Below are 23,386 nucleotides of genomic sequence, written 5' to 3'. Positions count from 1 at the left end.
AATACAAATCAAATTCAAGACGTTGCCAACTTTACTTCAATGCTTGAATTACAAAAATCCTTTTTCGCCTTCAGTTCATTAACATAATCGTTCATTTTACAATCAAAAAAGGTAATAAATAAGATATCCTCACAAATACTCTTGCGAATGTCAGCGTCAATCCCAAAGATATGAAACAGAGTGCATTTCGACGCTCTAGAAGAGCTTGTTAAAATTATGTTATTATTACTAAAGTTAACCAGTTTGGCGTTCTTTTTAATATCATGTGTAATTTTCAATAATAAATGATACAATAGTGATATTTTACATATTTGTTAATAAAAATGGTCCATTAAATGTTTTAACAAACAAGCTTCTCTCTACGAAACATTTTATAAAAATGAACGTACTTTACGACAACACCGTAAGATTCTTGTCAGTTCGCAGTTCCAAAATAACGGTCGCCAAAATTCCCTATAGAAAATGTAAAACAGAATACTTCTTGAATGTTCAGTGAAGTTGAAAGCTACTGAAAAACCTTATTATGATCCTCAACACAAACCCAGAAGGAATAATTATTTGGAATTCGAAGAAATTCATTTTGGGGGAAGTGGTTTCATTAACATGTGGTAGTTTTGAAGGCGTAGAGGGCCTCCTGTTCCAAAGGAGGTCTAGATTTCCCAGGGGTATCAATATCTTTTTCCATAACCAGCTGTCGAGCAAAACACAAGAGCCTGCTCGCGGGCTCAACAGACGGCGATAGGAGGTCTTATGGGCAGCGGTAGACCGCTTGTAGGAAATTTTGAAGGTTTGGACTATTGCGATGGCATTTTCCTACATTTTTATATGTTTATTCCAGTGAATGTGGCTTTGTTGTTACTAGGGGTTACTACAAATTTGATGAGAATTTCGGCTACTTTTGAAACACCTTTAGAGCGCTGGACTGAATGAACCTTCAATGGCTTTACAAAGGGGCCAATAAGGTGCAGATGAATTTAAAAAACTCCTAATATCGGAATTTTTAGTCCTCCCTTCTAACTGCTGGTAATTTCCTTACAATTTAGTCTCGTATCATTAACACACCCTCAAGTTGATAATTATCTGTACTCTCGATACCGTTTTGTTTGAAAATGTATGGGTACGGTAGGGAGAATCAACAATTTGTTCAGTAAGTGTAACTCACCTATTCCAGGTATGACGTGGTATTTATCGTTCACTTCTGGGTCAACTGCTGCTGTGACTATTTTGACCTTCGGGTATGCATAAGCTATTGTATGGACACCTACAACAAAACAGTTTAACCGTCTTCTAAGACACAATAACAGTCCCCTTTTGCCCTCCCTGGTTACTATTCTGTATAGAAATAAGGCAAATATGGTAAGTGCCCTGCAGTACCTGGATTTTGAAAAACCAGATGACTCATCAGTACCGTTGTAGCCTGTGTTCGTCCACCTCACGCGACCCTAACCCTTCGCCAGTCATTTGGTAACACTACCCCTTATTGGAGCATTACATCCCAATAAAGCACGTAAACTCTCGCCTGTTTTTTACTGAATTTTTTCAAATACCAAATTTACTCGAACAAGCGCTTCCAACAAATAAGCGCCGCATTTGAGACAAAAAGATTAATCAGCGCCGCAGCGTCGGTACGGCACTTATTCGAATAATTATTTTACAAGCTGCAGTGCTTCAGACACAGTTGAATATCTTGAAGGAACTAGATGCAAATCCTTTCGAATGCACAGACCCAGACGAAGAAACCGCGAACCCCCCTACGATGGAGCTCGTAGACTCAGATTAAGAAGGAGACAGTGTCATCGATGTTGATGTAAAGCAGTTGAAATGTATCGAAAGAGAAGCGTCGTGAAAATTAAGAAATACCTTTGATAACTTCTGTAGACGTTTCGATAACAAAAATGTACCGTTAAATTTCTAGAAGCATTTCTCTGTCGCGTCCAATTTTTGGAATAAGCGCTGTCATTGAATAAGCCTCGCATCCTTCAGATAGTTTGCCCTTCACGTTCCCGGGTGGGCTACCCACATGACAACTTTTTGGCACGGTAGTGTCATCTAGTCCCTCAGAACCACAAACTAAATTAGACCAAAATTGAACACACTCCATATCCGATTTGGCCAACTACGATCTCTACCTGTTTCAGTTCAGGCCTGGCTTCAAAAGGCTGTACAGAGTTTTCAGAATCCGTTGCCCGGATCTATTGAATGACCGTTTTTCGTTACATCTCTTTTTCCCCTTTTTCGTTTAAAAATGAAGAAAAGATAGAAAGTTATGTGTTAATAAGTTACACTGGTTATTAAACCTACATTATAAATATTTAACAAGTTAACATACCTGATTCAGCAGTTATCAAAGACAAGAACAAAATATTCTCCTCTTTAACATCATGGTCCTGCAAGATGGGTGTTATTGATATCAGTGTATGTTTTATCGAATAATAAAAGGCCCAAGGATAAACAATCACTCCATCGTATAAAATACCAAAAATTACACCCAAATATCAAGAGACAGTTCTCCATAATGTTCTCAATATATTTCCTAAGGTGCTGACAAGGAGAATTTGTTTAACAATCTAGAGCTTCGATCATTGGTGATCACTTCCCTTTTTCTCTTGTGACCTTTATGTGTGATTTTGGGGTGATATTGTAGGGAGAAATTAGATGCTGGTCACTCTCAGGGGTTAAAGGGCTAATAGGAACTAAGTCTACGCTCGAATTCCGCTGACCGTTTATCACATTCAAAAGCGAGGCCTATTAAGACATCACTGTAGTTGAGTAAAGGTGAACACTCTTGTAGTTCAATATAATTCCGAATTAAAGGACACTAGGAGAAATGCATACCTCTTACTAACCGACCTCGAGATCAGTATCGTAAGTTACGGACCGAGTTATCTGCGCTATTTGTGGCCCGAGCGAAAAGCGTGCTGGCCATGAATCCGAGCGAAAAAAAAAACAGGTTTCGCAATTTACGGTACGGACCGAGAAAACGAGGTTAGTAAGATATTTAGGATATCTTTGGGTTCAAATAAAAGGGGAAGATTTCAATTCAAACAAACTTTTGAATTTAGCGGGCTGTACAGTGAAATACGACCCGCTAAATTAACCAATCGTTGCGCACATTCTAACTGAAAGATATAATAACAAAAGAGAAATACTACAGACTATTTTGCCTACGAGCAGAGAAGAATAACATGGATTGTTTGCACCAAACTATAAAAAACCTCAATAATTTAATGCTAAACTTTAAAAGTTATGTGAGTTTCATGATCCTCAACACGTCCAAGTCTTTTTTTGATTCCCTTTCACAGAAAATACCACTGCGTATGTAGCTTATATGTATTTAGATTACTCCTCTTACCAATAAAACTCGGATAGCCATGAGTGCTGCAAAAAGAAAACAAATCTTGTAAGAGGAGTGAGCACTCTTAGCCCTTAATTCCCATGATCTGATCGTTGATTCTCCCTTCTAGCTGCTACACATTTCCATGTAAATTGGTTACGAAAATTTGATAATAGATCAAGATAACAACTTCTAGCTGATAAGTTTGAGTTTTCTCACTACCTGTTTACTGGATAATGAATGGTTATTATAGGGAGAGGTTACATTTCAATCACTTCCAGGAGATAAAGGGTTAACTCTGCCAGAAATCCTCTGGCCTGTGACTGATTTGTCACTCAATATCACACTAAATGTACGCAACAAATTATATGCAACTGAAAATTCACCAACCTGCTGCACCAGTTGCCACAGTAGCGTCCATAAGTATTACATGATCTTCACTAATGCCCTTTGGAAGACGATGATAATGAAGCTTGAAAAACGAAAAAAGAAAAAAAGAGACTTGTGTTAAAACAAAGTGAAAAAAATGGTGTCTCAATCGTGGTACAATCAAGAGTTAATGACTGGCTGTTGTAATTCGTTTGGTTTTGGTTTTATAACACTCAATCCAAATGCGCGCTCTGAAACTCAATCAAAGAGCATTTAGCCTGGGAAAAGGCTAACTTGTACAGATTGCAAAACAACTAAATGATCCTTTAGACCGTCTCTTTACACCCTAACATCAGTATGAATAATCTCCATACTGCTAACTATACATTCTCTACATTCTTTAAGTGCTGACAAAGAGAATTTGTTTACAAATCAAGAGCTTCTTAAGCTGGTGATAATTTCCTTTATTCTCATAACCTAAATGTTTATTCAGGGGTGATATTGTAAGGAGAAATTGGATGCTACTCCTCTAAGGGGTTAAATGTTACAACAAAGTGAAACCTCAAAGTAATCAATTCAATGGGTATACGACCAGCAAAAAGGTAGGCAAAAAAACAAATAGAACCACAATGGTTATAGATAGAGAGGACTGACACTAATTGCCAATGAACAACTGAAAATTTTTAAATGACTCAAAGAAGGACAAATCACGGAGAAACAGCGAAAGGAAATTTAATGTTTGTGTTACTTAGCGGCCTCACCTCAGGTTCTGATGTTATTTCATTGGTCTGAATGAGAATCTTTCCTATTCTGACATCTTTGCACAAAGACTCTAGAGCTGGCTCCATGGTTTCACCCGCCCTCAGTATTGATACACCACACAGCTACAAAGAAGCATGACAACAGTTTGTTCAGTAAATCAAGGTCTTCCCTCACTCTGGGGCACAAGCAGAGGCCTAATGGTCACCCTGCCTCTCAGGTGAGAGGTACAAGTTGGAGACCTGGCCAGGTCATTTTGTTGTGTTTTGGGGTAGGACGCTTTCCTCTCGCAATGCATCTCCCCACCCAAGAGTACAAATGGGTACTGGTGAAGTATCAGGTAAGCAACCTGTGATACACTGGCATCTCATCCAAGAGGAGTGGCAAACCTTCTAAACCATGCAACAGAGACCAGGATAAGCTAGGCTGGATAGGCCACTATGTTCAGGTGGTAAATTTTTACTCACTCCAGATGCAATAGCCTTCTGGTCAGTGCTTTGGAAACTGGGTTGAGAGGTCTGGGTTTGAAACCTGCCTAGGTCAATGTGTTGTGTTCTTGGTCAAGACACTTTACTCACAGTGCCTCTCTACACCCAGGGGTACGAATGGATACAGGCAAATTTTGGGAGATAAAGGGTTAAAAGCCTTTGACCATGACCCCTTCTCCCAAGTTAGCACCTGTTCTGGTGCTGAGAGGTTTTGCATTTAGCAAGTCCTACTGTAAACGACAATGAAACTTGCATTGCATCACAAAAGAGCAAAAGATTTTGTCTCATTTACCCTTTTCCCTGCAAATTTTCTTCCTTCATAAATTTTGCCCTCCATTGTTGTCACCACATGTTTCTAAACAAAAAAAAAAAACACAAGTATATCACAACTGACATCACAAGGAGTTCATGCTAAATTAAATATACACTAACCATCTACTGTACATACTGTTGAAGGTTTAGACTGATTTTGTTTTTCTGAATAGAAGAAACTCTTACAAATTGGGGAAGTTTGCAAATACATGACATAAAGATTTGTTTACTTACAACTGACAGAAAAGCCTGATTGGGTTAATTTGTTTGCCCTACAGAATCAAGCATGCTCAGTAAAAACGCACCAAATTAAGGTAACAGCATCAAGCATGCTCAGTAAAAATGCACCAAATTAAGGTAACAGCATCAAAGCTTAACACCTCAAGACAGCAAAAATGTTCCACATACTAATTCACTGAATGTAATGATAGCTTAGCTCACCATCGAGTTCTCTACCACTCATAGGAGCTTCAGAGCAAGGAAACCAAAGGTCTGGGTTTTAATTTCTGGTGGAACTCAGGATTCCTCTTTGTCTCACACTCGTGACAAGATGAAGGAAATCTACTTACTTTGAATGGTAAGAGTGAAAGTGCATGTTCAATAAGAATTCTCATCAGCCTCTTGGAATAAAAGACAAAGTCATCTCGACTGGCCTCCTCATTCCTGAAAAAAAAATTACCATTAAGATATTCAAGAAATGTGCTCGCAAGCTAAGTTATTCAAATGAATGTATCGACTCTCTGTGTCCACAAAACTCTGTTATTAGGTCTCTTTGTGACTTGCAGGTTGAAGTTTGTTTTTTTTAACTCTACTGCTTACTTCACAACTAGTTCGGAGTTATCAGAATTTAAAAAAATAAACTTTAAAGTGCTCTTCTATAAGCAATTCTAAAAGTCAATTTTGTGTATTTTCATTCTTAGCTATTAAAGAGTTATCAGTTACTGTAAAAGTTTAGTGACTTGACTTGTTGTCTTGTGTTGCTGTGTTATCATTGAAGACCAAAAAATCCACAATACTAACCTAATAATTGCATGTAATCCTCTGACTTGTGGAGTACTTTCTAAAATACTCAGTGAACTAGGCAGTGGCTGTCCTTGATGGAACGACCGAAGCTGTGCTCTGTAAATCATCAGAGTACATAACAGAGGTACAACATGTCAGTTAAAAAGAAACTTAATGAAAAGATTTAAACAAAAAAGTGTGCAATTCATGACATTAAGGCCCAAAATGTACTTTGTCATCCTTTTTGTAGCAGAGCTTTTGATTTAAAGTATTCCCTATGAGCAGTTCCAAAGACTGAGTGAGCTATTTCTAAACCTTTTAACTCCCATGAGTGACCAAGACAAAATTTCTCCTTACAATATCAACCAGATAAGTGATGAGAATAAAGAAAAATGTCAATTTGGGGATAATTAGTTGATCCAATACTAAATTCTCTAAACCAACATTGCAAGAATAGCATGGTTGACAGTAAGGAGAATTACAAATTTGATCTGGGAGTTAAAGGTTTAGTAGTTTCCTAAAGAGAAATTAATCAGCCATCTCATGTTTAGTGGGTAGGTTTTTGAAAGAAACTGTGAGGCTGCTGTAGCAGTTATTATTATTAACTGAGTTGATAATGTAAATAAAGACACTTTGTCAGAGCTAATGTAAAAACTAACAAATGGTCATGTTTTCAACAACAGTATCAAACTTACTGCATACCTGAAATTAAATCCTCTCTGAAGAGAAATGCAAAACAATAAAGAGATAACAAAAATTAATGATTTTTCTAAATAAAATTTAGCATGAGTCTTAGATGAAAATCAAAATAAATCAGAAAGCCAAATTTAACCTGTTCCAGCTGTGTTCTAACATGGCGCACAATCAGGTCAATTGCAACATTATTTTCACCACCTTGAAATTGAAAGAAAAATTTTTAATACATCTTGGCCCTCTACACCCTAACATCGGTATGCATATTCTCCATACTGTTCTCTACACATTTCCTAAAGTGCTGACAAGGAGAATTTTCTTAACAATCAAGAGCTTCTACAATTGGTGATCATTTCCTTTATTTTTGTGATCTTGATGTGTAATTAAGGGGTGATACTGTAAGAAGGAACCACATGCTTAGGATGCAAGGGTTTAAAGGAAAAGTAACTGTTTTTTTGTTTGAAAAAGTATTGTTTAAAATTTAGTCTGCTTGATGAAAATGTCTTAAGAAAACTATCAAGAGGACTTTCATGATGGCAAATTCAAAGAAAATTTCTCATAAAACATACACACCTCTTGGGACAACAATGTCTGCATAAACAACTGTTGGTGCTATGTATTGATCAAAGGCCTGAATAAGGAATAATACAAAAGATGTGAAAATGAAGGAAGGTGACAAACAATAAGCACTTTTTAGCTTCTGCAGAAAAGTCAACAAATTCAACAAAATCTCACTCTACAAAAGAGCAAAGAAAAGGAGCTGGCAAACTGTGAGGGGCACACTGAAAAAATGATGGAGTTGAGCTGCTCAATCACAGATTCAAATGGTTAGGGGAGAGAAACTTAAATGCAGCAGATATCATCCTGAAGGGACTAAGAAGTAATCCTGAAGGGATTGATAAATAACCCTGAATGGACAGAGAAGCTTTTACTTTCTCCATACTTGAAAAAGTTGTGGGAACATGTTACAAGAGTCTAGCAACTGCATATCAAAAGGTTCATGGCTCATGGCTCATGGCTCAGGGCCCTTAGCCATTAACAAAGATACCTCTGAAGAACTGCACTGAACTACTTCTACACGTAAATAATACATATATATTCTTAATTACTCCTACAGGAAGTTCAGATTAAATGTTGGAATACTGTAGTCTGCCAAATACAGGTACATACAGGTTTCACAAAAGTGTTGTATAGCTGCAAGACACCAACAAGGTCCCTTTCTCGTTCAGAGATGTCTCTTTTCAGCCTGGAGAATTGGACATGTTTGAAAAATTATTTAGAAAGTATATATTAAGCAAACAATTTTTTTCCTCTTTTTTTTCCCTTCAACTTGATGCGTTAACCCTACACATTCTAGCATTAGTATTCATAATCTCCATGCCGCTCTCTTTACAATTCCTATGGTACTGATTGATTAACAAATCAGACTCCCCCTTCATGGTCACCTGTTAATTACTATGATTTTGGTAATCACTATAATTACAGACCGAAATGGACTCCACTCAGTCTTATTATTGATTCAACTTTTTTTTTTTTAACAAATAACTGGAAAAGTCTTAACTTACCGTCTTGCCAAGCGAACATCAGGATCAGCATCAACAAAAACCTTCATATCCATCAACTAAAAAGAGTTAAACATTCAAGAACACAAGTATGATATTCTAAACCAAAACCAAAGTGATGTTTTCACAAAAGGTAGGATAAGTGAGCTTTATGGCTTACATCTCGCAAATCCTTATATGCAAAGGCCATGATTCCTTCAAAGATGATGACATTTGCACCATATATATTAGTCTGCAAGAAAAGGAGAAATGAAACAACATTGTGTAAGAGACTCATTTTTCCATGGTATGTCACGCTGAGAGAAGTATCTTTACTTTCCCTTTTACACTCTAACATCAGTATGCGATCAATTCCCTTGTTCTTGTGACCTTAATGTTTGATTCAGGGGCGATAGTCACTCAACAGGGCCCAAAAATACACTAACATACACTGGCATTAAAACTTAAAAGTTATTCTACATGTATATAAGGAACATTAAAAATTATTGAACAGTTCTTGTTAGTGATAAGCAGAATAATTATTTCCTAAATCCAATCTGAGGCAAATCATTGACAGTGACTACCAGTAATCTTGATACTTGGCAAAAGCCAGGTGCTTTTCTTTTTTTTTTTTTTTAAATTATCTTTACCAATTTCTCTTTCAAAGCTCAGGGAAGCAATGTTTTACTTCGCACAGAACACCTTAGACACAGTAGACATTGGCACAACATTATTTGAAGAAAACCCTGGCCAGACCTTGTTGAGCACAAGCAATCATATTTGCAAGCAGTTATTTGATGGGATTTTAGCCAAAGAAAAAGAAAAAAAAGGTGTCAAGTGATGACTGAATTTATGCTTTACCCTCTAAACCCTAAGAATGACCAGCATATAATTTCACCTTAAAGTAATATTACTAAATCATTCATTGAGATCCTGAGAATAAAAGAACTGATCACAAAACCTAAGCAGTTTTGATCAATAACCAAATTCTCCTTGTCAGTACAAAAGTGAATATATAGAGAGGAGTAAGGAGAAAATAGATACTAATTTCAGCATGTAAAGGGTTAAAATACTAAGAAACATTGAGGTATAGGCACCATACCATCTGTTCCTGTCTGCCATGAGTTTTGAAGTCATAAATGGGCACCTAAATGGGAAAGGTTAGAAAATGCTTAAAGCAAAATTTCCATGTATTATCTTAGGGCATGATGCCTTAACATGCATTAAACAATAAGTGATCAATGGACTAACTGATGTAACTTCCCTGAAAATGAGTTGGAACAGAAATTCAAGTGTAAGGCTTGGCTGACCAGCCACCAAGCTCTTTCACCCTACATCTTTCCCTCACAAAAGCAAAACTGCTTTAAAAAATTCAGTACCAGGTTGATAAATTGCAAAAATATATGTATGTTAAGTGCATGCAGTATATGCAATGTAATTGCAAATACATGTAGCAAGAGAAATTTACAAACTCAGTAATTGTAACTGTTAGCAGTATTTTGCATGTCAACCAACATACATGTACATGTACCTGAACACTCTTTCCTTCTTTCAACTTCTTTAAGACACTTGCAGCCAGGTCAGCATCAAATGAATCTTAAGGTACACAAAAATACAACTAAAAAATACTCAACTAACAGTTCTGTAATGCAAACATAATTTAAGAAAACCAAAACTCATAACAATTCTGACAGTCTCCATAATCTCATCTTCATCATACACCAAAGCAACCCAATAAAGAGTTAGGGTTGCATTGCTTTTGGCAAGATTCATTCTGCAGTTCTGCATGCATGCATTTCCTGAACCTTGCTGCTGTCTTGTCAGCTACTGACTCATTACTGCCAGAGCTAATATCCCAGTTATAATTACATGAAGTGCCTTGGAGCACTACTTCTAATCCATTCTGACAATTTCCTGAAGAAGAAAGGTACCATGAAAGTAAAGCAACTTGCACTGGAAGATGACACAATAACCCAGCTGACACCCAGACCTTTTAACCTGACCAACCTGCTAAAGAAAACTTTGAAGAAGGTACTCATTTGGGTATGACCATAACACAATCCTTCCTTCATCAACCTTACCTGGATGATCAAAGTTGTACTCGTTCCTTAGTGCTGCCTTATGTTGTTCTGGAGTCAGTACCTGCAACAATTTAGTAAATCTATCTCGGCCAATAATTCTTGATGCTTTTAAGCTTAATTAATGACACAGAAATACTTCAAAAAGTTCCCCAGCTACTTCTATAAAAGGTTTTAGATTTGAAACCCCCTCCACACTGGAAATTTACTATGAATCTTATGCAACCTCTGTGTTCTACCAATTTTGCAATCCTTACAGCTCACCTTATAGAAGGAATCAAGTGAGAGCATGCTGACCCATGGAACTCCAAGTTGTTCAATGATCTTGTTGGCAACAGTGGTTTTTCCTGAAGCACTACCACCACACAAACCTGATATTCAAGATTGCTATGGTCAAATTTACAAAAATGTAGCATTGAGCAGAAAGGATGCCTATGGCTATATCATTGAACAGCCACCAGTAATATAACTTTGACAGAGATCTGCCAATCATATCAAAGTTAGTTACAATTACAGTAAACCAGCTATTCTCTATCTTAACCCTTCAACTCCAAGAAGTGATTAACATGTACCTTCTCCTTATCATATCCATACGTTATGCCACAAAAGGGTAATGAGAATTCTAAAAGTTATCAGGTTGGAGTTGTTGTCTTAATACAACACCAACTTCTCAGAACTAATTCACAACTGAAGGAAATGTGTAGCAACTGGAGGGAAGAATTAACAATCAGATCTTGGGAGTTAGAGGGTTACGCATTTTTGTAAGGCTGGCTTCCTTTCAGATTGAAATTCAAATGCATGTACTTTGTCCATTTGTTTACCCCAATATCCACAATTTTGATGTAAAATTTTGCAAGTTTCTTTCTCATGCTTTTGTCCAAGACAAGTGTATGAGGATGAGGTTGAAGAAATTTCTGCAACATAAAATTTACAACTGCAACAACTTTACCTATGACAAATGGTTCTTTAAGCTGTCCTTGGAGATTGTACCATGGAGGGCGACCTAAGAGAAAATAAGATAACAGATGCACATTTTTCATCCCTTAATTTTTTGTTTTCCATTCAACACTTTTGCTCACATGCCAAATCATCTTACAAACAAGATAGCAATAAGGTTACCACTCAAAGTTCATATATGAACTTCGTAATGGCCTAGCTCACTGTACAGTCTCTGTGGCTCAGTGGTACAGCATTGGAGTGCATAATCTGAAGGTCTGAGGTTTAATTCTTCATACAGACTCCAGAACTTTTTCTTTGTCCCACGCTCATGACAAGACAGAAAACATCTTTCTCTAAGTTTAGCACCCTTACTCAAAACCTGAAGGCAGGCTTTGGAAAATCAGGTAAGATGCAACATTTTTTGTTCCTTTTTAACCCATTCATTTTGTTTCCTGCTTTTTTTTCAATCATTTCTTTTTTGTTTTGTTTTTTTTAATGCTATGTACAGTAGGTAATTGTTCTTGTTGGCCTATTTTTTTTGTTGTTGTTTTTGTTTTCTTTTTTTCTTTCAGAGTAGCAATACAATCATTATGTTCTGCAAAACATTTGGCTTGGGCCCAGTGGCCATCCCGCTGGAGCCTGGCGTCTGTAGCATAAAGTGACTAGGAGTTTTGCCCCTTCCAAGGTGGGGATGTCTGTCTATTGTAGGTTACCTCCCTGAATTTTGTAGGGCTTCCTTGGCAGTTTTCTAGCAGGGTGGAGAGAGGTACTGAGCAAGTGAAGTGTCTTGACCAAGAGTATAACACAATGACTCGGCCAGATCTCAAACATGAACCTCTCGATCTGGAGTCTAGTGCATTGACTAATAGGTAACTACATCTCCCACAATATTCATTGATCAATTATTTGGATGTTGAGCCTATAGATCTAAGATTTTATTGCTAGTTGAAAACCTTATTGAAATCCACCCATCAATTCCTTATGACTTTAATCATTTTTTAACTTTCTATATAAAATCCAAAATTTGATGAGAAAGAGGTTCATCACCCAATACCAAGGGAGTGTCTCAAAAACTATCTGTTTGTTCAAATTTAACGCAAATTTATCTGAGTCACTCTGAATAATATGTATGAGTGTAAAGTAGCTAATGAGCTTAATTACTCAGTGCTAAATTTGAACAGCTGGTAATTGTCATGCAAAAGGGGAAATATTTGTTTATAACAGGTGTCTGTATCAAAAACTTCCATCAAACTAAGATAATCTTTAGAGGTAACCCATGAGTTAAGCTTGAAATCACAAATTTGACGAAGAAATCTCATTGAGCTTTCAAAGGGAAGAAGCTACTCATACCTGAAATCTAATGCTACCGGTAGTTTGCCAAGAATTTGACACTTCTTAAAATAAACAGATCATTTTGTTATGCCAAAAATAGCTAGTATATGTCACACAGTTGTATCATCTTTCAGCATTCATTACTCTGACCCAAGAAATAAACAGCTATTTTATGCTTGACAAAATATAATATAATAATTCAAATATCAAAGTATAATGAAGTGAGTTAAGAGATAGCGTGTTTAAGGCCTTGTTCAATGGAAATGCTCACATAGTACTGAGAGTAATGTAATTACATGGAGTACTGTAATAAACCATGTAAAATTATCTATCTTTGCAAAATTCCCACAGTTATCCTTAATTTGGCTTGTGTGATATAATTCTTACCAGTCAAAGTATACAAAGGCATAACAGGACACTGGGCTTAAATATTATATTCACTTTTGAGTAAACTTAAATCAATAAGCAATAGCCAAAAATAACATTTTGTCACTAGGGAAAACGAGAGGAGGACACTTTGTTCAATATTACAAGATGTACTTTAATACTGTTGCCAACACTACTGAAAATCTCATTTGCTATTTTTAGGAGATGAAAATAAAATGAAAAAGCATCAGTAAAACTCCATGTATATATTGAAGTAACTTTAACTTTAGACCATAGTTATAAAGTAATAAAAAGATTACCCTTTCTTATGCAACTGCCAAACAAAGTTTGTGAAATTAGAGACTTTAACTAAAAAAACTTCTGCTTCCACTTGCCCTTGCAAATAAAATGGTCACAGCATGAGGTGCAACATTGGCCGCTAGTATGCAAATACAGCACATTAGAAAAGAACTTTTAGGGTGAGCTTAAAGTCTGAGAAATGATTTATATGCAGGTACACGAATGGTATGATGATGATGATCACAGGCTATGGTATGCTAGGACTCACAACATCTGCGAGCTTCACATCTGAGGCAAGGGGATCATATGCTTATGGAGTATAACACATGGTTCCCTAAGAGTGACTGGCTTTGAATTTCTCCCTTCAGTACCATCCTTCAATCCAAACATTAAGGTCGTAAGAATAAAGGAGATAAATAAAGATCACAAATTTAGGAAGCTCCTGGTTGTTGCACAAATTCTCCTTGTCAGTACCATAAAAAATATAATGCTAGAGTGTAAAGGATTAAGATATCTAGTAACAAAAGAGTTCTGTGAATCAACACTAAGAAAGTAACCAGGTGTGAGTAAGGAATAACTCAGAACATGGAAATTAAGCCCAAGAATTTTGCACAGAGCTCAGAAAATTCTCCAATCTCTGATCCTTTAAGAACACCCAAGTAGCATCTGCCTATTGATACCATAATTCAAATTAAATTATTGCAAGGTGTTTGTGGATGACACATGGTTGATTAAGACTTATTTATGGCTCTGAACATTTTCAAGCATATGACAAAATCTAATCTGTAGCACATGACATTCACACGACTCAAGACAAAAGAAAGATAAAACCTAAAATACCTTTACATAATATGAATAAATTTAGGGTATTTGCAATAAATTAACCGTGTACGCACACGAGAAAAGCGTTTGCAGTAGCTACTAATACTAACAACAGTATGCAAGATCTCCAAACTTTCGTTGATCGTCTAAGAGGTTTTAAGGTAAGTACAAGTTGCTCTTTGGAGTTTAGATTGAAAACTTTCGTAAGCAAACAAGTAACGTCAAACAAAATATAAATAAGCATTAACAGAAAGCGGTAGGAGTCAAAAGGAACCACTCGCTAGATTTACAGTGAGCACATTGGATCGGATTGGGCAGATCGATGGCGTTACGAACCACCTCGCCATAGCTTTTCTCAACAGCTGCCAAAATGGCAATTAAGTTTCCTTTATTTCTGGATTGGTTGATCGAGTATCGCGTAAAGAACAATTCAAAACTTACCTGCGGTATAAATAGTCCTGTTTGACTGACGGAATACAACATTATCGGGTTTGGCTTTCGAAGGAGAACTGGGAGTCTGAGGTGGCGCTTCATTAATACTATCAGAAATCGAATGGGAAGATAAGAATACAGAAAAACCATAGAAATATAACATTTCTTTTGCAAATTTACCTTTCACAGCTTCCTGAGCTGTCTTCATCGGGAGAAATTGGTTGTAAATCGAGTGTCAACTCACATGGCTTTTCAGACTTTGCCGCCATGTTTGTTGCTGCGTAATGACTTCGACGCATATCATTTTAATTTTGACCGCTGTACCATAACATTTACTGCAGGCTCAGTTTCTCCTGTCAAACTTTCAATTTTTTTTTGTGGCGAAGAAAAAAAACTTAGGATCGTGTAATTGTAAGGCTCAAAAATTACTATCCAAGTTCCGCTTTTATCCGCCTACAAAAATGCTCTTAACATTATCAGGGCAATTGCTTTTTTCATAAAGTAGTTTGGACTGTCTCAGTCTTTCGCAAACACAACTGAGTAAATTTCGACCTCAAAAACAATACTCAACTTCAGCTTTCTCCTAGACACCGAGAATTTGAGTTCACACGCCGAAATTAGGATGGAAAATTAAAATTTCAATTTCGTTTCCTTAATTTCTTTCCGTGATATGACCACCTTTTTAAAACAAACATTTGCGACCATTTACAAGTCAGGGCGTTCAATGAGATGTAAATTGCAACCTAGTGTTTTGATTTTGTTCCTTCTGGTACCTACCGTATCGATTGAAACCAACTTGTAAAACGAAAACAGAGCAGTTGATTCGAAATTCAAGTCTTTCCCTACAGATGCTATTGAAATTTCCTATTTTCAGCGTTTGGTAATAGGCTAAATTTATCCATTTTATTCTGGAATATTTTTCTCCGGATTATTATTTTTTTTACTGACTCACTTAGTCGACTGACAGGTGAAATGTATTCCAACGGATTTCAGAAGAACAATTAACACTTCTAAAGCAGTAATTTCTCGCGGAAAACGATTCGCTTTTTAAGACCTTTCAGACCTTTAACAAAAGTCGCATAAAAATACCAGACATTGAATTTCATAGTGAAGAGGCTAAAAGATCTCGGTTTTTGGATAATAGGTCGCTTTATTAGCTAGTAACAAGTGAAATTTTAATTGCCATTGTTCATGGAACTTTCGGTCGCTTGGAATTGGAAAGAGAAAGAAGGATCTAAGCCAACTTAAACTCAAAGTACCCTATATTGTATTCACGCAGGAAAAAATAAGCCCATAGATTGTTTTTATGGCCGAGATTTGAGATCTTTGAACTATATTTTTAAGTGACCCAAGTTAAATGCATAGCAAGTTTAGAGAGGCTCAAACGTAGTGCGTAGGTGGTTCCTTGGTGACGCTGGTAATGACATAGCCTGCGGGGTGCTATATTCTATTGGAATAGGCTCGTCCGCCCGAATATCACATCCAAATAGGCTGTTTTATCTTGAAACCATAAAGGCAAAAAGGAAATCTAATATGTGATCAGGAAACTAAAACGATGTTATTCCTATAATTCTTTTCCCATCGCTTAATTTGACAAGCTCGTGTTTATTCAGCGTTTGACAGCTCGTAGATTCTTTATTCCAATCTTGATACAGGGATGACTGAGCTGCATTGTTCCCAAACAATATTAGAACTCAGAGAATGCGGCTTTCAAATTGGAACAATACATGCGTCGATGTGACGAGAGTAACTCCGGTAACCTTAGAAGGAATTAGATACTTATGCTATTTAAGGCAAAAAACAACCGCGATAAAAAGTGTCCTCGAAAGGAAAAAAACCCGAAATTCAAATCAGTAAACTAGCTTGAAGTCATAACAAACTTTTACAGACCTTGTTTTATCCTTTACCCTTCACTGAACTTTCTAACAACTTATCCCTGCGGTTTCTAATTTGGTTTTAGTTAGAATATAATAGCCCACAGCCGTTTCTTAATTTTCAAAAACTGAATATCTATCTATTCCAATATAGAAGATTGGAAAGCGAACCCTCTAAAGTAAGGGTTCTCTGGCCAATCATGGTAAACCGATTGTGACCGAGATGCTTCATTTACAACGAAAATTTCATTTTCGTTCAAGCTTTGAGATCTCTCATGTTTGTTTTGGTGAAATGAAACAAACCTTTGATAATAGACTTGCGAAAGGGCAGTCAAAATTGGTGTTAGGTTCTGAAACCTGAAGTAAATAAAATCACCGTCTATCTTGGTTCCACGTGGAAAATTTTCCCAGTTGTCCACAGGAACCAATGAAATTTGAGCGCAATTTAAATAGATTGTCACTCTGAACCAATCGCGTGCCGTTATTATATTGTAAATTACACAAACACAAGGCAACGCACTGCTGCACACACGCTTTCATCTGTCATTAGTGTCAAAGTCTCTTCGCTGTTGCAGGTTTCGCAAACACTGCTTGCTTCAAATTCTACGCCTTGAACCTATTCCGTGTAAACCTTGGACAACATTGGGACTTGTTTCACCGAAAAGACATGGCTCCCCATACGGGCAAGGCGACGAGAAACAAGCGTTACCGTAAGTTACGGAAGCCGGTTTAAATGAATGTCATTTTGCAAGTAAACCATCCAAGTGCGCAACGCCTCTCTGAATGAATGAGTTGTGCTTTTGACAGTGTTGACTTCATGTTTGTCGGGGGAAAGTGTTGCTTGGAATATCATTCTCTCTTCGTATCTAAAGCTTACCAAATGTTTAAAACACGATTATAGTATTTTTTGCACGGAGGGAATAACTATTACTAGACTAGACATGTCTCGTGATTTCACTGTCCGTTCGCTGCCGATGACAGTTGAAGTAGTTCATAAGATCAATACATGTCTTGCTACAACACTCGCACAGTCGCGTTTATCCCATGTCAGTCGCTTGACTCTTAAACCCTGACCGGTTAGAAACTCGTGCTTTTCTTTACAATGTTTCTAACAATTCATTATCCTCTCCCGCAGTGGATGAGAACGTGGAAAATATGAGAGAAGAAAGTGAAAGGGTGCTTCGCGCATCACGTGTCACAGCTAGCCCACCGCCCAAGAGAAGAAGAGGGAACCTTCCGAAAGATTCCGTCAATGTTTTGCGGATGTGGCTATGGGAGCACAGATTTAATGCATACCCTTCGGAGGCAGAGAAACAGTACCTATCAAAAGCTGCCAACTTGTCAGTGCTTCAAGTTTGCAACTGGTTCATCAACGCGCGTAGGCGAATACTGCCGGAGATGATTCGACGTGAAGGACGCGACCCTAGCAATTATACCATCACGCGAAGAGCGAATGTCAAAAATCCGTCGCCTAACAGCTTGTATCAACGAAATTTATCGCCTAGTCCCGAGCCACACTTCGAAAAAGACTTTACTAGGCACGATCAGGAGTCTTATATCTGCGAGTATCGAGGACAGTTCGAATACGTGGGGTGTAGTAGTCCTTCATCGCAAGGACAACCGGAGGACTGCGACAGTGAAATGCCGGCAAATGAACATCACACTGCACAAACTCTGGATGCTTTCAGTAGTATCAATTTATTAGTGGAGGTCGCGTTAAACATGGACGAATTTCGTAAACAGGGTAAAAATTGCTTTCAAAAGGTAGCTTCTTTGTCATGCTAACTTTGAGGCAATTTGAAATTTATATCGCATGTAGACTTTGTGTTGTGGCATTGTACCTGGGAATCCTTTGTACATTGTAATGAATAATAGATCGTTGGCCGGGAGCGACCTGACTTGTTGCGTTACCTGCGATCGAATAATAGTTTCACTTGCAAGACGCGTTTGGTCCGCTCTCGGTTTTGCCATTCGAGCCATTCGAACGCCTCGCGCGCGCGATCATTAGGAGTCGATCCGTGTTTTGCGCGCGTCGGTTGTCTGCGGATTAGAACACAAGTATCGCGAAATTTAACAAGTCAGAGATTATGTAGATGCGTTCATTGTTTTGCCAAACGCTGTGTAAATAGAATTCTGAACTGACGTTATGACAGACGGAGTGTGTCAAATCAGCGAACTCCCCGCCGGAGACTTGAAAGAGAACAACCCGCTTCTGAAATTAATTTGTCATTTGTTTCCAATTTTCTGTTGCGGCTCAGTCAAGCCGGCTTTGACGCATACTCTGAAATTAAAACTCGAATTCTTCACCTAAGCCCTTGTTGTGTTGTAGTCTCTTGAGCGTGTTTTGTTTAGTGGTAATTTCGTCATTTAATCCTCAAGTGTAATGTTCCACTGGTTCCCGTATATACCCTGTCTGCGATATGTAAAGCCTCACGGCTTATATTAGCGATCAGTATCTGAGGCCCTCTCCTTATCACACCGGAATATCGCAATCACATCTTTCAGTAATCACCCAGAAACTCTCTGGAAAACAGAGAACTGAATAAAGCTATATTCATGTAAATTTTGAAAAGACATTTAATCTGACAACAAGATCAAATTTGCAGATCTATTTATTGGATAGTCTTCTCTGAAGATTAGAAACCAGGAGCACATGACTTCTTTTCCGGTAAAGAAAAAGAGAGTCCTATAAAAGGAGAAAAATTACCTCTGAAGACTTATTATTACATGAGCAACGTGTAAATATTTTTTTTAAGGGATTTATTAAAACGGAAACTCTCGCCACATCCGGGTGAGAATCTCAGTAGGATTTTTGACAGACCACCAGAATTTTTTAGTGAACGTCAATCTGTCTAAGGTAACGCTATTTGCTGATCTTTCCTTCAAAACAGAGATTAAACTTCAGTCTTGAGAGAGATTTTCTGGGTTCTTGTGGGCATATTTCATTTTTATTATTTTTGTTTGATTAAAGGTTCTATTTCACTCCTTACACATTTGTTCCGGGCATTCTAAAGCCCTATAAAAACAACCTGTCAAAGCAGCTGAAAAAAGTGTAAAACGGCTGGTGTGTTTAGATCGATTTACGCAATTTCATTCACGATAGAGTTTTGGTGAACTTGATTCTCGAGAGGGTTTCTTGTCAACTGGCGAAAAGTCCTCAGACAGCGTGCAGTATACTTTAAGTATTTGTGTAGATAGATATTGCGATTTATTTCACTGAAAATCGAATTTTATCGTCTACAGGTAGAGCTGTGTGAGAGAGCAGGTCTGTTTGGAGACAAAGAAACAAAAGAATTTACAAGTGATCTTTCATAAACAATTCCACTTCAACTATCAAGTTTTCATAAAGAAAGATGAGAATATTGCTGTCCTTCATAAGCGGCCCTAAGAGCGGTTTCAGTGATGACTAGAAAATTTCCACATTTCCTTTGAGATAAGGGTTAAGAGGTGATAGCTAAAGAAAACCCTTATATAGTGGTGAAACAGATCAAAGAAGGCTCTAGTAGTTAGTTGGTTAGCATATGATTGACGCAGAGTGACGATGATGAGCCAAGAAACATGATATAAGGAGCAACCGATAGCTTCTGATATCCTTTACGTAAAATCTGACTGAAATGCTGTCAAGCGAAAATTAAGTGAAACAACTGTGCTCGGAAAAATATCGGAAAAGAATTTTACTCGCCAAAAATGTGTCTGTAAAGCTATTAGAAGCTTATATTAATAAAGCATAACGATTCTTTTGTTCCGTTCAAGACGACTGGAACAATTATGTTGTGAGGTGCAAAATTTGGTTTCTTGGAGACAGCAACACTTTTCAAAAATCCCACTTTCTCTCACTCTGGGAGCTCTCGTTCAACTTAAAACTAGTTCAAAACCAATACTGAGATATATATCATAATACGGTTATGGTTTTAGATAAAAATACAGAACATTTGGCTACTTTTCACTTACGATCGAAAAGGCACGAAGAAAAAAAAATCGGCTTAGGGGTCAAAAATCATTTTCGACAAGTAGAGTGGGATTCGATTTTATTTCTCAGTTACTGAAAAAATTTTTGTTATAGTTCCATCCACTTGACGCACCTGAAAACCTTTTTTTCATCGCATCTTATAACTTAGTGTTCAACCTATGAAGCCAGACGCATGGTTTTGCCACTCGACTCAATTTTGACAGCCAACATTGATCTTTGAGAGAGATTCATATTTTGAAGTAGTGTTTTTTGCTCTTTACATTAATTTTGCACAATGACTTTGGTTCACAGTTGAGCAAGCGACCAACTGACTAGTTTTGAAAATTCGTGTGTAAATGTAAACGTTCACTGCTTTCACTCGGACTGTCAACTGACACATGCTGTCATTGCATTTGTCAAATTTTTCTTGAAAGTAATTTAGACTCAAGCCCATATCCCATGAACTTCCTAGTAAGAAACACAGGAAAATCTTATAAAATTTCTCTCTTTTGCGACAAAGCAGAACTGAAAAGCTAAAATTTAACAACGAGAAAACGTGAAAATACCAAATTCAAATCAATATACGACCAGAAAAGAGCTCATTGTCTTGTCTAATTAAAAACAATAAAGTTGACATATGCAAATAACATTTAAATTTGTCAGCTTAACAGCTAATGCGAGCATTTTCACAAAAGGTTCCCAACTTGCAAGGTAAATCGCTGCTTTTTGGCATATGGGCGTTAAATGTTGCAAAACTGAAAGGCTTTAAAACGAACTGAAGCTGATTGGAAGCGCGCCGAGGCCATGAAAAGTAAGACATTTTCAGACTGGTTATTGCAGTATTCATGTTTCTATATCATGAATTGTTATGATCGTGTAAATTCAAAATAAATGGTTCTTGTCACGTTCCGAAATAAGAACAGTATCACAGCTCAATATTGTAATATTTTACATAAATTCCTTCTAAATTGGCCCGTAAAGGTCAGTTCTCACAAATGTAAATAATCCTATTTCCCAATCTGTAAACCCTTTCGCAGCTGCTTAAACGAAAAATCTGGAAGAGCATTTGACAAACTCTCAGTATCGCACGAGAGAGAAAACAACATGAAAAATTGCTTTAACTAAATCAATAACAATCACGCTCGTGTCGTCTCGTTGTCATAGTCCATATCAAAGGAGAAATTGAAACACCACATGACGATGAACAAAATCTTCCTTGTTCCGTTTTCAACCATGTTGATATTCATAACATGACTTTTGATGAGAAGTTATAAACGAAAATTTTCTTGCTTTTTCGGTGAAAGCTCTGCTGAAGATTTCGAACAAACTTAAATTTCCTGCACCTTAGAGACGTTGTAATATATAAATTATTTCACAACAAACTTTCCAGTTGGTTTTCGTAAAGTAAATTGGGTTAAACACCATCGAGACAATATTAGCTTTTAAAAATTTTGTCAGATAGGAAGTGCATATGTCTTCTTCCGTCAAAAAAAAAGGAAAAACCTTGAATAAATCACGCCGAGACAAACAAGGAATATGCTTTTCCTCCATTGAACTAAATTTAAGCTATTTGAAATTAAGTTTCGATCTTCAAATTAGATTTTAACCAAATATAAATTGACTCTGAGTTCCAGAAACGCTTCTCTCGTTTCGTTTACTGCTTAAATGTTGGATGAAAAACACTGAGCTCTTTTAAGTTAAACGTAAATTTAGATAGAAGAAAATTTATAACATACGCTACTTATTATTACCGATTTTATAAATCTGTTACGGCTAATCGTGGAGCTGTTCCAAAAAAATTAAATTCTAGAAGAATTCTAATACGGCAAGAAGACATCTAAATATGAAACTTCCGTGAGCATACTAAGATACTTAAAACTTTAAACTTGTCCAAGTTTTAATTTATACGCGGCCTACACAGTACTTAAGAGGAACAGTTTTTAAGGCAATAATTTTTCCTTGAAGACTGTTTTATTAATTTGGATATTATGATGTTCACATGATGTCCCCATAAATGTCTTTCAGGTTTCTGATCGGAAATGGCTTTTGGTAGCAAAGACTGGGTTAAGGTTATGCTGCTTTTCAATGTAGCTTTTTCAAAGGATGCTTGCAAATATGCACACGAATTCGAACACCTTTATTTTGTACCATGACTGCGATTTTTCGGATTTTACAGACTTCGCTAATTTTTCCGACCTAGAAGTTTGAGAAAACAGAGACATCATGCCTGAGGCAATACCTTCATGTCAAACTCAAATAATTTATAATTATAATTGTGAGCTTGAAATCGAACAAACTTCGTATCATAGTGATTTCCCTATCTTATAATCTTCTTAAAAAGCATGAAATATTAGCCTGAGATATCTCGACCAGAATTCGGCCTTTCCGGACAACGCCATAAACAGCGCTGAAGCCACCAAGCAAACAGCATTTGTTTAAGAGTGTAATTTGAAAAAATAAAGATCTGTCAAACGCTTTGAAAGTCCACGAACGAGGTTTGAATCAGATCAGCTGCACTAAGAAATGAAAATGATTTAGTGTGCCCCGCATTGACTTATCTTTCGCAGTCCGAGGACAAATTTTCATTACATTAAAAACCTCTGCGCGATATCACACAGCCGTTTAACATGGTCTGAAGACGAAATTTGCTCCTGGGGGGAAAATTTGTTACTCAAAAGCTATTGTAACGATGAATCAGTTCGTTATAAATGTGGTTTGGGAATAAAACCGTTCATAAAAGATAACTTTAAGACATAAAGTTCATATAGAAATAAAACTTGATAATTGACTTGTAAA

At 37.0% G+C, this 23,386-nt stretch overlaps 2 protein-coding genes across 5 annotated transcripts; one reads left to right on the top strand and one right to left on the bottom strand.

The window, feature by feature from the left end:
* Positions 1–10: 10 nt before the first annotated feature.
* On the bottom strand, positions 11–15,081 carry LOC131780101 (uridine-cytidine kinase-like 1). 3 transcript variants are annotated; one of them, XR_009339840.2, is made up of 23 exons: positions 14,948–15,073; positions 14,777–14,874; positions 11,526–11,579; positions 10,841–10,947; positions 10,580–10,640; positions 10,030–10,094; positions 9,601–9,645; positions 8,680–8,751; positions 8,523–8,578; positions 8,128–8,203; positions 7,531–7,588; positions 7,097–7,158; positions 6,967–6,983; positions 6,283–6,381; positions 5,832–5,925; positions 5,243–5,305; positions 4,465–4,587; positions 3,725–3,806; positions 3,353–3,378; positions 2,330–2,387; positions 2,130–2,230; positions 1,163–1,261; positions 413–453 (listed from the first exon to the last, which is right to left on the bottom strand). XR_009339840.2 is itself a non-coding variant. In XM_059096718.2 (22 exons), exons 1-22 carry the CDS (start codon positions 15,064–15,066, stop codon positions 416–418), a joined length of 1,572 nt encoding a protein of 523 aa, XP_058952701.1. In that variant the 5' UTR covers positions 15,067–15,081; the 3' UTR covers positions 11–415. The 3 variants fall into 3 exon arrangements, 1 of the variants encoding a protein (XP_058952701.1); XM_059096718.2 differs by lacking the exon at positions 2,130–2,230 and having other exon boundaries at positions 11–453; positions 14,948–15,081; XR_010716623.1 differs by having other exon boundaries at positions 403–453; positions 1,163–2,230.
* On the top strand, positions 14,386–18,952 carry LOC131780104 (uncharacterized). 2 transcript variants are annotated; one of them, XM_059096723.2, is made up of 3 exons: positions 14,386–14,496; positions 17,217–17,351; positions 17,777–18,952. In XM_059096723.2, exons 2-3 carry the CDS (start codon positions 17,309–17,311, stop codon positions 18,424–18,426), a joined length of 693 nt encoding a protein of 230 aa, XP_058952706.1. In that variant the 5' UTR covers positions 14,386–14,496; positions 17,217–17,308; the 3' UTR covers positions 18,427–18,952. The 2 variants fall into 2 exon arrangements, with proteins under 2 accessions (XP_058952706.1, XP_058952704.1); XM_059096721.2 differs by lacking the exon at positions 14,386–14,496 and having other exon boundaries at positions 17,147–17,351.
* The last annotated feature ends 4,434 nt before the right edge of the window (positions 18,953–23,386 follow it).

The sequence above is a fragment of the Pocillopora verrucosa genome, chromosome 2 (genome assembly GCF_036669915.1).
Source record: "Pocillopora verrucosa isolate sample1 chromosome 2, ASM3666991v2, whole genome shotgun sequence".
NCBI lineage: Eukaryota > Metazoa > Cnidaria > Anthozoa > Scleractinia > Pocilloporidae > Pocillopora > Pocillopora verrucosa.
Note: the sequence above shows the minus strand (reverse complement) of the source record. Positions and strands in the feature narration are given on the sequence as shown.

What these genes read in the sequence shown, in the direction of transcription:
- LOC131780101 (XM_059096718.2), bottom strand. Translation starts at nt 15,066, where the DNA reads ATGCGTCGAAGTCATTACGCAGCAACAAACATGGCGGCAAAGTCTGAA. An exon ending in GGATTACATGCAATTATTAG is followed by an intron (nt 5,926 to 6,282) that starts GTTAGTATTGTG and finishes TTTTTTTTTCAG; the next exon opens with GAATGAGGAGGCCAGTCGAG. An exon ending in GAAAATTTGCAGGGAAAAGG is followed by an intron (nt 4,588 to 5,242) that starts GTAAATGAGACA and finishes GCTTCTTTGTAG; the next exon opens with CTGTGTGGTGTATCAATACT.
- LOC131780104 (XM_059096723.2), top strand. Translation starts at nt 17,309, where the DNA reads ATGGCTCCCCATACGGGCAAGGCGACGAGAAACAAGCGTTACC. An exon ending in GACGAGAAACAAGCGTTACC is followed by an intron (nt 17,352 to 17,776) that starts GTAAGTTACGGA and finishes CCTCTCCCGCAG; the next exon opens with TGGATGAGAACGTGGAAAAT.